General features: G+C 42.6%; 1 protein-coding gene across 13 annotated transcripts in view; it reads left to right on the top strand.

Moving 5' to 3' along the window:
- LOC111957921 (transient receptor potential cation channel subfamily M member 6) overlaps positions 1–14,538 on the top strand; it is a 91,598-nt gene that overhangs the window by 16,194 nt on the left and 60,866 nt on the right. For 10 of the 13 annotated variants that reach the window (XR_011474688.1, XR_011474689.1, XM_070436944.1 and 7 more), the window contains 8 exons: positions 5,740–5,819; positions 6,606–6,795; positions 6,973–7,186; positions 7,342–7,466; positions 8,087–8,258; positions 8,417–8,591; positions 11,827–11,950; positions 12,197–12,269. Coding sequence is in view for 11 of the 13 variants with exons in the window: in XM_070436944.1 (XP_070293045.1) it covers positions 5,740–5,819; positions 6,606–6,795; positions 6,973–7,186; positions 7,342–7,466; positions 8,087–8,258; positions 8,417–8,591; positions 11,827–11,950; positions 12,197–12,269 (1,153 nt within the window). In the remaining 2 variants the exon portion in view is untranslated. Of the gene's footprint in view, positions 1–5,739; positions 5,820–6,102; positions 6,410–6,605; positions 6,796–6,972; positions 7,187–7,341; positions 7,467–8,086; positions 8,263–8,416; positions 8,592–11,826; positions 11,951–12,196; positions 12,270–14,538 lie in introns of those variants that run through there. The other 3 variants (XM_070436938.1, XM_070436945.1, XM_070436947.1) reach the window with 3 other exon arrangements.

A 14,538-nucleotide genomic window follows, 5' to 3' on the forward strand; every position in this document is an offset into this window, starting at 1 on the left:
TTGCAGTCTTTGTCGGTTGAGGATAAGTACAATGGAAGTCAAAAGAAGATGGTTCCTCAATGAGGAAAAAAGTGATTGGATTAAATCAGGTGTTTGAGGAGTTGTTACCAAATGGGGAGGACAACAGTACACGTGGAAGGCAGGACCATCTGTATGCCTATGAGTTGTTCTCCTCCTTTTTCGAGCAATACGTTTATCCTAGTCTGCCTGTCATTTCATATAAATCTAATTTGTAATTTTTTTGTTGTTGAAATTGACTGTAAATTCATTGGGTAGGCCTATAGGATAAAACAGTAGTTCCCTACCTTTTTCGGTTACTGTACCACCAACAGAATTTGGCTCTGCCCGGTGTACCTCTGAAGTACCCCCCCATGTGCATTTTACTAGTAGACCTATGGTCTCATGAGTCTTCTCAAGTACCACTAGTGGATAGGCTAAGTAACCGGAGGGGTCCTAGTACCCCTGGTTGGGAACCATTGGGGCAAAAGGTAGACTTGGCCTATAATAGCTTGTTGTACACTTATTTTGAAAAATGTATTTACTACTACAGCTTGCTCTTGCTTGCTGATTTATAAATGAAGAAACCAAAAGAACTGGGGGCGTATTCATTTCATTAGCAAAATGTTTCGCAAACGGACCGAAAATTGGAGGGACCTACCTGAATACAGTAGCAGGCAATGTGTGGTGTTCAATGTAGGCCTACATTCAATGAAACTTTTGAAAAACACATGTAGGGATTGACATGAACCTGTTTATCCACTTGTCCTTCAGAAAAGGAGGTGACTGAAAATGTGTTGTTTGATGCAAGAAACCACTTTACAAAATAAAATGCATTATTATTCCCATACCATTATAACAGAGAATCAGACAAATTATGCTACCCTCTGCCTATTGGCCACTTAGCTTATTCAAGCCTGTCTCAAAATACAACACTGCCCCTTTAAGACAGAAAAAAAGCTCTTTACCTGACTTGCTTTTCAAAGATGGCTAGAAATGCACACGTTTTGTGCTCTTGTAGGAAGCATCCACTTCCATTGCTGAAATTAGCTATAACTGGGCTACTAACTGACTTACTAGCAAAGAATATGAACAAATGTGATCTCAAAACAAGCGCATCTACTCGCAACCACTCATGCTGTAAACAAAGTCCAGTTCAAAATGAATGGCACAGATCCATATATGGCAATGGTCTATTTGCATACACTGTAGGGATACTGCAGCTCTGATTGGATACGGTGCACCGGTCTGTGTAGGGTATGGGCCTGAGTTGTTTCTGTCAATGCAAGAAAATCCTACTCCAATGCACTCTGCATTCAAGAAAATATCTGTCATAGTTTGTTTTGTTTCGTTATGTTGCATTGAAAGTGACTAATATTGTGTTGATTCAATCACAATTCCCACAGTAAAGGTTAACGTTGATAGTGTTAACTAAAGGGGATAACTAGAACGTTGAGTAAAGTTCAATCTCGTTGCTTCTCTGCATGGGCTGATATTTCTTCTGCGAGGCAGTCCTGGGAGAGCTGTGCACCTGTTCGCAGCTTAGAGGGAACATTGCTCATAAGCAAGCATGTCACGGTAAAGTCTACAAAAGTTGTATTCGGCACATGTGGCAAATAAAATTTGATTTGATTTTATGCAGTTATTTTGGTATGAAGCATTCAAAAAAGGACGTTTGAGTGGTTATTGTCTTGCTCTTTACTGTAATCAGAGGGCTAATATCAATACTATGCATGCCACTCTCTCTTGGCTAAAAGTAAAGGAGAGACTGACTGCAAATCTGCAGATTTGTGTTTTATAACATTACGAGCGCATAGGCCTACAGTTGGGAATCCCGCTAAACGGAAAAACTGGAAAAAACTGTTTGGATAAGTGAGTGCCACTGGAAAGTTGGTGGACTATAATTTCCTCCTCATATTGTAGACCTAAGATCTGTGCATCCACTCTTCATTGGCCATTGGTTGCATTTAAGACTTGGGTCATTTGTTTAATGATCTCAGTATGCCAATGTCAGAGGAGCTTGTCATTTTGTGTGGTATACTTTTTTAAATATTGTAATGTCTCCAGTCCTTCCTAGAAAAAGGAAATCCTTTTTTTCTCTGACCTGCAACCCCCTCAGCCTCTGTTCTACAGGACTGAGCCTCGAATGTTATGAAAATCTGGTATGTGGCCATCGACTTTTATAGAGAGAACACCCTGAGTATTCTGTGCCATTTCATTTACTCCGCGTCCCAAGTCCTGCGCGCCCCAGCGCTAGAGGTAGTATTCAGCATTGAGTTACATGGGTACATGCACACTGTGATTATTGTGGATAGTCAGATGAATACAATAGTTTGATTAAAACATTTACATGCTATTCCAGAAAATTACCCTTTTATATTTCGAGAGTTCTTCCTAGAACCCTCTATGAACGGGTAGAACCCACTGTAGTATTATTGGTGACCAATAGCTGTCTAATATGAGTTACTATGCTGTTACTAATCATTCATATATTAAGGCAGTGTTATGTTATGACATCTGCTAACCATGTGTATGTGACCGATAACATTTGATTTGGATTTGACATGCACACTATTGGCCCGGCACAAGATGTTCTTACTAAACAACACTAAACTGTACTCCCGTCTCGTGCCTGTTAATTTTCTCCTCAACACAAATATTACACCCACCAGCCTTATTAGCCTTTTAAATTGAATTATTAATGACATTACATATGTCATAAGGCCTTTCTTTGAGGCCCTAGTTATACCCTAATATAGTAGTGTTAGGAATCTTCTGGTTTACAGGTCGCATCAGGCCTGCAAGTCACACTATGCTGGCTTGCAAAGTGATGTGAAGTTCCAATTGGAATCCAGCCAGTTAGGATATCCAACACGTGGAATTGTCAAATCACCCGCAACCTGCATTCAGAATGAGTGCCAGGGTAGGGAAGATTGAATACTGAGACTATCTCAATCATCTGAACTGTAACAACCATCTCAGTAACATTTGCAATAAATCCAATTACAAACAGATTGGATTAGTTTAGAAAACTGTATGTTCTTTATCAGTGTGTAGCATAAAATTAATCAACCATTCAATGTACATGCAAAAACACAGATATTACAGTAAAACAAATCAAATCAAATGTTTTTATTAAGTTATTTTCATATCCTCAGATGTCATAAAGTGCTTATACAGAAACCCAGCTTAAAACCACAAACAGCAAGCAATGCAGATGTAGAAGCACGATGGTTAGGAAAAACTCCCTAGAAAGGCAGGAACCTAGGAATAAACCTAGAGAGGACCCAGGCTCTGAGGGGTGGCCAGTCCTCTTCTGGCTTTGCCAGGTGGAGATTATAAGAGTACATGGCCATTAAGGCCAGAACGTTCATAGACGACCAGCAATGTCAAATAATAATCACAGTGGTTGTAGAAGGTGCATCAGTTCAGCACCTCAGGAGTAAATGTCAGTTGGCTTTTCATAGCCGAGCATTCAGAGGTCGAGACAGCAGGTGCGGGAGAGAGAGAGCGGGTCGAAAACAGCAGGTCCGGGACAAGGTAGCACCTCTGGTGAACGGGTCATGGTTACATAGCTGCAGGCAGAACAGTTGAAACTGGAGCAGCAGCACGTCTGGTGAACAGGTCAGGGTTCCATAGCCTCAGGCAAAACTGCCAGGAGTCATCAGGCCAGGTAGTCCTGAGGCATAGTCTGAGAGAGAGAGAGAGAGAGAGAGAGAGAGAGAGAGAGAGAGAGAGAGAGAGATTAATTAGAGGGAGCATACTTAAATTTAGACTGACCCTATCCCCCGGCACATAGACTATTGTAGCATAGACAATGGAAGCTGAGACAGGGGGAGACACTGTGACCCTGTCCGACGATAGCCAACCAGACAGGATATAACCCAACCCACTTTGCCAAAGCACAGTATAACGAAAAAAGGCTGCCACGATGTGACACACCCCTTCTAGGTATGGCATGAAAAAGCACTAGTAAACCAGTAACTCAGCCCCCGTAATAGGGTCAGGGACAGAGAATCCTAGTGGAGAGAGGGGAGCCGTCCAGGCAGAGACAGCATGGACAGTTCGTCACTCCAGTGCCTTGCAGTTCACATTCGTACCTCTGGGCCAGGCTACACTCAATCATAGGACCTACTGAAGAGACAAGTCTTCAGTAAAGACTTAAAAGGTCGAGACTGAGTCTGCGTCTTTCACGTGGATAGGCAGATCATTCCATAAAAATGGAGCGCTATAGGAGAAAGCCCTGCCTCCAGCTGTTTTCTTAGAAATTCTAGGGACAATAAGGAGGCCTGCGTCTTGTGACCGTAGCGTACGTGTAGGTATGTACAGCAGGACCAAATCGTAGTCCATGTAATGCTTTGTAGGTTAGCAGTAAAGCCTTGAAATCAGCCCTAGCCTTAACAGGAAGCCAGTGTCGAGCGGCTAGCACTGGAGTAATATATAAAAAAAATTGGGTTCTAGTCAAGATTCTAGCAGACATATTTAGCACGAACTGAAGTTTATTTCGTGCTTTATCCGGGTAGCCGGAGAGTAGAGCATTGCAATAGTCTAATCCAGTAGGGTATAGTACTTAAGTAAAAATACTTGAAAGTACTACTTAAGTAGTTTTTTTGGGTATCTGTACTTTACTATTTATATTTTTGACTACTTTTACTTCACTAGATTCCTAAAGAAAAGCGTACTTACTGACCACAACCACAGAACACAACTACAGGCCACAACCACACAACAACTGACCACAACCACATAACTACTGACCACACAACTACTGGCCACAACTACTGACCACACCAACACAACTACAGACCATAACTACTTACCTCAACTCCTGTCCACAACTACTGACCACAACCACACAAATACTGACCATAACTACTGACCAAAAATATGTGAGCAGCATTAAGTGAAGATGGATGAGAAATACTCCTACAAGACAGATGGAAATATATACTTTCTGGAAAATGTACCTGTTAGTGTATCAATAGCAACAGTCTGGCCATTCTCTCATCAACCCGAGAGACGTTTCAAAAGAAACGTTCCGGAATTTCTGTTTCTTATGATGTGAAAAAATCAAGAGCAGCGGTGTAGTAGATGGTAAATGCAAATACAGTTTACCCACCTTTTGCAGAAAAATTCATTAAAACTATATGTGTATGTACTGTAGACAAACAGTGGTTATGTGTAGGATGATCCGGCAGAATCAATTCTTCCTTAGCAGTTGACTGTACAGTATGTCATTATTCTACACAAGATTAAAACAATCATGAATGAGCATCATTATGTTAATATGAACGAGAAAACATATTGAAAAAATGCAAGATGTTTTCAGGGAAAGTAGATTTTTCAGAACAAGTCAAACGGTGTAACAAGATAGGTAGTTTTCATGTTTTTCTTGTGTATCACTTTAATCAGAGTATAGACAAAATGTTGGTCTTTCTCATTTTCTTCCACTACCACAAAAATAACTTTTAAAGAGCTTTAGCAAGCCTCACAATTTTACTTGTAAAGTTACAATCTAGTTATACCTCATTGTTTGAATCACAGCCCTGCCAGACTGATATCCGTGCAGCGTTTAATGTAAGCTTGCGGGATCAGGCGGCTTTGTGAGGCTACAGGGGTCCTGAAATTCAAAATCAAATATCTAAATGGTCCTTGGTACCATCTTAAAACAATTCCATATGTTAGCTAAGTAGAAAGTCAGCCCCAGGCCCTTGGACCTTGATGTTGTGTGTTGTGTTCCAGTCACAGAGGTCTTGGATTGACGACACCTTCTGCAAGAGAGAGTGTATTAAATTCATCCCAGCATGTCGAGACATACACAGGTGAGCTGGATTTGGTATTTGCTGAAAAATTTCAATATGTCACATGATAGAAGTGCTGGAATAATAATTGTAATAACTTTTACCATGTCTGGTTTTTGAAAAAGATTTTGGTAACCATACTAGCGGTTCCAGGGAAACTCTAGCTATGTGGTTATGTTGCTCATGTATCATTTCCTGTTTATTGCAGATGTTCAGTCCCTCCAGGATTCCTCGATTCTGTGATAGCAGAATTTTTTGCAAAATCAACAATTCGCATGTTATGCGAGGACTTGCATATTTGACCGCATAAAACAGTCAAATCATTCCAATATTATTGCATAAAATGGACCCATTGCCGCAGTACAAGAAGAGGGCTTGTAATTTCAACCAATCACCTCACATTTACAGCGTAATATGGTTCAATCAAGCCACATGCCAACAAATGTTTTCCCTCCTCATTGCATTTTTTAAAACAAATTTGACAAAATCTTCACATATTGCCATGTAAAATGTCATAATTGCAGCAGCAGAATTTTAGCCCACAGATATCATAAAAAATCTCTGCGGAATCCTGAAGGGACTGTGTGTCAAGTATGCCAAAACCTAATAAGGTATGACTTTACTGTGCTTGTGTGTGAGTGTGTGCGTGTGTGTATATTTTGAGAGTGAGATTTCCCATTTTAGTGTAAAGGTAAACTAACACAGTAATTCCATTTATACTATCATGACATTTATAGGGACAGCAATGCATTTTTGTGCCAATGTTTAACAACTAGAAAGGTTTGAGTTTTTCCTCTCTCCCCCCAGATGCTGCTGCGGACGTCTGGTAGGGGAGCACACCTGGCTGGAGACTGGCCCCTTCATGTCCCGCTGGCCTGGGCCGCAGGCAGTGCAAGAAGAGAGGTGGTCAGTGGAGTGTCACACACAAGCCAGTGCCACCGATGCCTATGGAACCATTGACTTCCAGGACAGCGCTGAACGTAACTGCCATGCCAAGGTCTGTAGCTATTGCTGCATTCATGTGCTAGTCGAAACTAGGAAACTCCGAAATATCCAACTGGGCGTGTAACAATGCTACCCGAGTTTCCCACTTGTATTTCCCACTTGGAAGCTTGTTAGGAACTGTTATCTCATATTCATGTGCTTGACCATGCTTTATGTGATGACTGTGCAGTACGTTCGTGTTGCGGTCGACGCAAAGGCTGAGGCTCTGCTGCAGCTGATGCTGAGGGAGTGGCAGATGGAACGGCCTAAACTACTGCTGACGGTCCACGGGGGGGCAGAGAACTTCCCTCTCCCCCTCAAGGTTAGACAGGCCTTCAGCAAAGGCCTGATCACCGCAGCTCAGAGCACTGGAGCCTGGATAATCACAGACGGCATCAACACAGGTGTGTGAAATAATGTAGATTCATTTTGCACTGGGGCTTCATGGGTGAATGTGAGCATCTGTGTGTGTGATTTTGGCTGACTACATGTATTGTACTGTGTGTGTGGGATTACGTTTATATGTGTGTAAGCGGACTGAGTATCCGACCCTTCCTAGGTGTGTCCCTGTATGTAGGGGAGGCTGTGAAAGCACACGGCACCAATGGCCACCGGAAGAGGAACGCTGTAGGGGTCACGCCCTGGGGCGTAATTGACAACCACGGTGACCTTATAGGGAGAGATGTGAGTGTCGTTCTCTGTAAAGATATCAGTGCTTTTAAGGAACGTTTCAAATGAACCTTTTACTGCAGCAGGCTAAATCAGGGTCACACAGAATGTTTCTTGGTAGTCTTAAACAAATTTACGTTGAAACAAAAGCATACACCTCACACACATGGTTATGGGCTTAAAAAAAGAAGACGCAACGACCATGTCAGATATAGAGTTGAAATGTATTCCATTTTGAGTGCATCCCAATATTACACTTTTATACATCACAGAAGACTGAAATATAATAAAACCATTTGACCATTTGACATGACTGGATTTTAAGTGGCTTTTTTGAAATGATCTTTGTTTCTTTATGAAATTATGAAAAATATGAATAACACTCCACCCATGAGGCCACTAGGTCATTTGACTGCAGGAAAGAGCTACACCATTCAGCCACCTTGTAAGAAGGTTTGCTGTATTTTTTGCACAGATCTGTACTAATTTTAGCCACAGAAATGTCACCTTTTTATCTCCTTTGAGCTGCCATGTGCTCTCACTTTTCTGCTTGGACTATCCCAAATCCTCCTCTAATTTCTCTCAACCTGCTCTCTGACCTGTTTTTCTGACCTGTTTTCTGATACCTAACCCAGGTGCTCAGGCCTTACCAGCCCCTGAGAAGCCCCTTGAGCAAAACGGTGTGTTTGAACAGCCTGCACTCCCACTTCCTGTTAGTGGACGATGGAACTCTGGGAAAACATGGCTGCCAGCTGGGACTGAGGAGGAAGCTGGAGAGACACATTCAACTGCAGAAGATCCACCCTCGTGAGTGTGTGTGTGAAAGAGAGAGTGTGTGTATGTGAATGGGTGTGAGAAAGAAAGATAGAGAATGCATTGCAGTGTGTGTGTGAGAGAGAGTATTGTAATACACGTGTGTAACAATATGTCTGTCTGTGTGTGTGTGATGTTTACCTCTCTGGTAGGGCTTAACCAGGGTGTGCCAGTGGTATGTGTGGTGGTGGAGGGCGGCCCTGACATTGTGTCCATGGTGCTGGACTATGTGAGCAGTGTGCCCCCCGTGCCTGTGTTCGTCTTCGAGGGATCAGGCCGGGCGGCTGACTTGCTGGCATTCTTACACAAACAGACCGCTATGGATAGGTGTGCGGTGCCACTGTAGTCATCTATATGTTTTTTCAGGTTTTCGCTCTCAAAAATCACACTTAAAAAAAATTGAAAAACAACATAATTGGATGTTCTAAGTACACAACAATGATAAAACCAAAAGTAAAAAGTTACTTTTTTTTTGCGTAGTTACCCGTTACTTCAAGTGTGAATGCATCTAGCACTGTTGTTTGATTAGCAGCGTTTCTGTGGGGCACACGTGATGGAGTTTGCAAAACAAATTCCCACTGGATTGATGCAAATAATCATGATATCATTCTGCCAGGTGGGCATAGGCTTCATTCCATAGTTCACATTTAATTGGGAAGTTTTTTGGAACTCCTTTCCGTCTACCAGAAGGCTTTCATTAACATCGCAATTTTTTTTACGGTTCAATATTTTTTGGGGGTGGCGGCAACAATTTAGCAGCGGCGGTACGTCACTGCTAAATTAATACAGGGGAAACACTGCTTACATGTTGAAGACTTTGGTGCTTGTCCATGTAGAGGAACTACAGAGCTACAGAGACACATGACTGAATAGAGCCCTGAGGTTTCCCTGACTATCGCGTGACCTGTCTAAGGAAAATGCTGAGCCCTAAAGGACAGATTGAAATTTACTAGGGGGGAGGGGCTGGTCCAACTTAAGGTGTAATAAAAAAAGGCACACCCCCCCTCCCAAAAGTAAAACATAATTTGACATGACCCTCCCCTTATACTGTAAAATAAATTGAACACCCTCCCCCCTCATAGAATTAACTCCAAATAATGTTTACGACCACAAATAACTGTAGCGAGCCTGTGTTAATAAACGGGGATATTGACTTTGCCAAATTTGTGGCACTGTCGATGCCCCACATGGCTACGGGCCAGAAGGTTGAGAGTTAACCGACCACCACAGACGAGCTCACTCTCCCTGCCTGTTTCATTTACACTACGATCAGAGCTGGCTGCAGACAATGATCAGCTAGGGGGAAATCTGATTTTCAACATTTTGATGCAGTATTTATAATTATGTAAAATATATGCAACTCATTTTCCACCAACAGATTTCTGTGTCAATGCACCACACAGCCAATCAACAAAGCATGCCGAATTCGTGCACTTCAATATCATGGTTTGCGTTTTCAACACTGCAATAGATAGGCTTTGTCAATCCTGACAAACAGAAAATACATCCCTCCCTACCTTGTAGGCTTACCCAGTATCGAAGGCTTGGCTTGACAATGTCTGAATGTCATTAAACTGCTTGGTGTTTCGTAATAGATGTCTCTTTCTTTTCATCAATTGGCCGCTGCACAGTTTGGATGAATTGATTGATTTTAATTGTCGGTTAAAAAAATACACACTTTTTTTCACATTTTGTTACTTTACAGCATTATTCTACAATTGATTAAATATTTTTTTTACTCATCAATCTACACACAATATCCCATATTGACTAAGCGAAAATAGTTTTTTAGACATGTTTGCACATTTATTAAAAATAAAAACAGAAATACTTTATTTACAGACCCTTTGCCATGAGTCTCGAAATTGAGCTCAGATGCATCCTGTTTCCATTGATCATCCTTGAGATGTTTCTACAACTTGATTGGAGTCCACCTGTGGTAAATACAATTGATTGGACATGATTTGGAAAGGCACACACCTGTCTATATAAGGTTCCACAGTTGACAGCACATGTCAGAGAAAAAACCAAGCCATGAGGTTGAATGAATCAGGCCTTTATGGAAGAGTGGCCAGACGGAAGCCACTCCTCAGTTAATGGCACATGACAGCCCGCTTGGAGTTTGCCAAAAGGCATCTAAAGGACTCTCAGACCATGAGAAACAAGATGCTCTGGTCTGACGAAACCATGATTGAACTCTTTGGCAAGCGTCACGTCTGGAGGAAGCCAGGCACCGCTCATCACCTGGCCATATCATCCCTACGGTGAAGCATGGTGGTGGCAGCATCATGCTGTGAGGATGTTTTTCAGCGGCAGGGACTGGGAGACTAGTCAGGATCGAGGGAAAGATGAACGGAGCAAAGTACAGACAGATCCTTGATGAAAACCTGCTTCAGGGCGCTCATGACCTCAGACTGAGGCAAAGGTTCACCTTCCAAAAGGACAATGACCCTAAGCACACAGCCAAGACAACGCAGGAGTGGCTTTGCGACAAGTCTCTGAATGTCCTTGAGTGGCCCAGCCAGAACCCGGACTTGAACATCTCTGGAGAGACCTGAAAATATCTGTGCAGCAACGCTTCCCATCCAACCTGACAGAGTTTGAGAGGATCTGCAGACAAGAATGGGAGAAACTCCCCAAATACAGGTGTGCCAAGCTTGTAGCGTCATACCCAGGAAGGCTGTAATCGCTGCCAAAGGTGCTTCAACAAAGTACTGAGTAAAGGGTATGAATACTTATGTAAATTTGATATTTAATTTTTTTAATTTTTTGCTTTGTCATTATGGGGTATTGGTTGTAGATTGATGAGGGGGAAAAAAACGATTTAATCAATTTTAGAATAAGGCTGTAACTTAATAACAAAATGTGGAAAACGTGAAGGGGTCTGAATACTTTCCGAATGCACTGTATACACAAATATTTTAAGTGCCCGAGATTGCACAATGAAGTCGGGAACTTATTTCCATTGTGGTCCTTATTTCTTTTACATAAATACATATACAATTACATAGATACAGACACATTACAGAGATAGAGACAACAAATGCTCAACCTCAAGATGAGTATGGGGGGGGGGGGGGGGGGTAAATACAATTCTTACGAGCTTGTTTGGCTGGTAGCTTATTCATTAGATGTTTGGGGCTGCTGGTGAACCATGATGTGCAGGTATAATCACAGTGACACTGGACTAGCGCACTTGCCAGAGTGCGCTAGTTTCCATCCAATTGGCGACAGATTTTCATGTGAATATTCTAAAATCTTCATAAAAACAATATGCCATTTCAGAGTTTCCTTTAGGAAAATTTTATTTTACCGGATATTCTATACATTTTACGGACATCCATATACATTCAGATATTGTTGGATTATAGGAGTAAATCTGATTGGCCGTTTTTTGGGCCAAAACATGACAAATTTGAACTGAGCGGAAGAGGAAGCTAGCCAACCGAGACCTCATATCTCAGCATATGGTCATGCCAAATGGACCCATGTTGTTAGCCTGTGTCTTACTGTACCTCACTGGTGTATCAGTCTATACTTACTGTGTTGGTACTGTGCACAGGCAGCTGGACACAGACATCAAGGAGGACTTCCTTCTGAGGATAGGGGGCATGTTTGGTCTGGAGAGAGCAGACGTCAACCAGCTCTACAACCTTCTGATGGAGTGTATGGACTACAAACAGTCTGTGAGTAATGTGACTGTGGGCTGGTTGCCTACTCATGGACTGAAATGCACTTTCAATTGAGATTCTCCTTAAAAAAATGATTTAGGCTGAACCTGGGTCTAGGAAACCATCCCATCCATGTTCAGTTCATGATTATTTTCTACCTTTCAACAGGCTCCCAGGCTTAGTATAATGTTCACATAAAGGGTGGAAATACAATGACTGTCGTTCACTGCATAGAACTATTTCTATATTTATAAAACACAGATCACAATCTTCGACTCGGAATCCGAAGATCAACAGGAGGCAGACTGCGCCATTTTGATGGCCACTCTGAAAGGTACCCCTCCTCCTGCCCTTTATGCTTGTGTCTTTCACTGGAATGTGTGATGTCATTCAGTAGATACTCAGATGAGACTTGACCTAGTCATGTCGTGCCTACGTCTGTGGTGGTCATGACATTTTGTCAGCTGGTGATTGTCAAGCAAATAACTGCCGGTTCGCTAATTGACCGTTAATTAACATAAACACATTTAGCATCTCCTGGCTTCCATGCTTAGCCTACAAGCCACCGATGCAGACCTGCGGAACATCTACATCTACACTTTCTCATCAGGACATCCTCTTGGAGAAAATAGACATGGGCAACATCTCCCAACTGTTCCACAGGCACAATTTGGTCACGCAACTCTTCTAATGTGGGGTCAGCCCGTTGCTCCTTGATTAGATCGGAGCGGGATACAGATAACGGGATAACAGGGAAAGTAGTGACATACTTCTTTGTGGTATTCTCGTTAGCCGGCGCAATGACCAGGTCGCCAGGGCTCATAGAACGTGTCACTGCACACACAGAGAACACCTCTGTGAAACTCTTCGCACTCTCATCAGGAATCCCTACAAATGACGGCTTAGTGGAAACCACTAGAGATAAAAACACGACAGGCCATACCCTCCTACCCCCACAACAACCTCACCTTTCACCATTCCACAACATCAGTTTATGCAATGGAACTGACAGTGTTCAAACCTATTCCCCTAATTAGAACACTACTTCCTGAATCAGTCTCAGCAGAGAAGGGTAACACAGACTCCAACACAAACGACTCAGAGGCACCTGTGTCTCTCAGGATCTTCACTGGCACAAGGTCGTTACTTTCTAACGTAGACACAAAACCCTCTGTAATGAAAGGTAAATAATCTGGGTCAATATGGACTTTCACATGCCCCTGAGCATGAGACAGTGTGTCAGAAGTGAACTGATGTGAGACGGGCGCTGCTAACGACGTAGGCTTAGATTTAACGTAAGCGCAAATATTGAATTTACCCTTAGCCCTGAGAACCGGACATTCGTTTTTCCAATGACCTGAACCTTGACAGTAGTGTCAGGACCCGGTGCGAGAAACAGTCACTAAATCGGCAGAACCCAGAAGATGAGGCAGACACAGCAGTACTAGAGATGGTGGTTTAATAAAAAATAGATATCTTCCAAAATACAAAGAAATCCACAAAGTGGTAAAAACAGCAAGGGAAAAACAAACCTTAAAAGACTAATCCAAAATACAAAAGAACAAAACCAGAGAACCTCTGGAAAATCCAACAAGAGAAAAATATATGTTCACAACAAGGCTTGGGCTGGGGCTGGGTGCTAACATACAAACACTGAGCAAGGAACTGAGGAACACACAGGGATTAAATACTAACAAGGGAACGACATACAGGTGCAAACAATAATTAGAGCAAGGGAAAAACAAAAGGTACAAAAAAGGTGCAATGGGGACATCTAGTGACAAAAAACCAGAACAGTCCTGGCCAAAACCTGACAAGTAGTGACACTCTTGACCAAAGTCAGCTTTACCACGGGAGTCAGGCTCAATCCTAGTTGAATGAAACTCTGCCTGTGAACCAGAGTATCTCCGTGAGCGAGGCCCAAATCTCTCTGAAAGCCCCCACTCACTCCGAATACGGGGCTCTGCAAAGACACTTTTGTGAGTCAAAACATACTCGTCCGCCAAAACCGCAGCCTCAGTGACAGTCTTTACTTTTCGTTCGTTGATGTACGCGGCTATACGATCAGGGATTGTGTCCTTAAATTGCTCTAGCATAATCAGATCACACAGCCAATGGAAAGTCATAACTGCCGAGGCGGAACACCATCGATTAAACTGTGAAGATAACTCTCGCGCAAACTCAACATGAGTCTGTTTATCATCCCTTTTTAAAGTTCTAAATCGTTGGCGGTAAGCCTCAGGAACCAATTCGTAAATCTGTAACACAGCCATTTTAACCTTATCCTAACTGACACTGTCGGCTACACTAAGAGCTGAATATGCTTCCTGCGCTTTACCAGTCAACACACACTGCAACATTAAAGTGCGGTCAGAATTAGGCCAACTCCTAGCGTCAGCAAAACACTCAAACAACAAAAAGAATGTCTCAGGGTCCTTCTCATTAAATTTTGGCAACAACCGTAAGTTCCCAACAATATCAAATGTGTCCGGGGCACGACCGAAAGAGGAGCGACCCCTAGGTAAATCTGGGTCACCTTCCCAGAGCAAACTCTCCCCTGAGAGCTTTCCTTCCCTAACCAACTCTAGCCGCTCTTGTTGCAG

Source organism: Salvelinus sp. IW2-2015, linkage group LG33, assembly GCF_002910315.2.
Source record: "Salvelinus sp. IW2-2015 linkage group LG33, ASM291031v2, whole genome shotgun sequence".
Taxonomy (NCBI): domain Eukaryota; kingdom Metazoa; phylum Chordata; class Actinopteri; order Salmoniformes; family Salmonidae; genus Salvelinus; species Salvelinus sp. IW2-2015.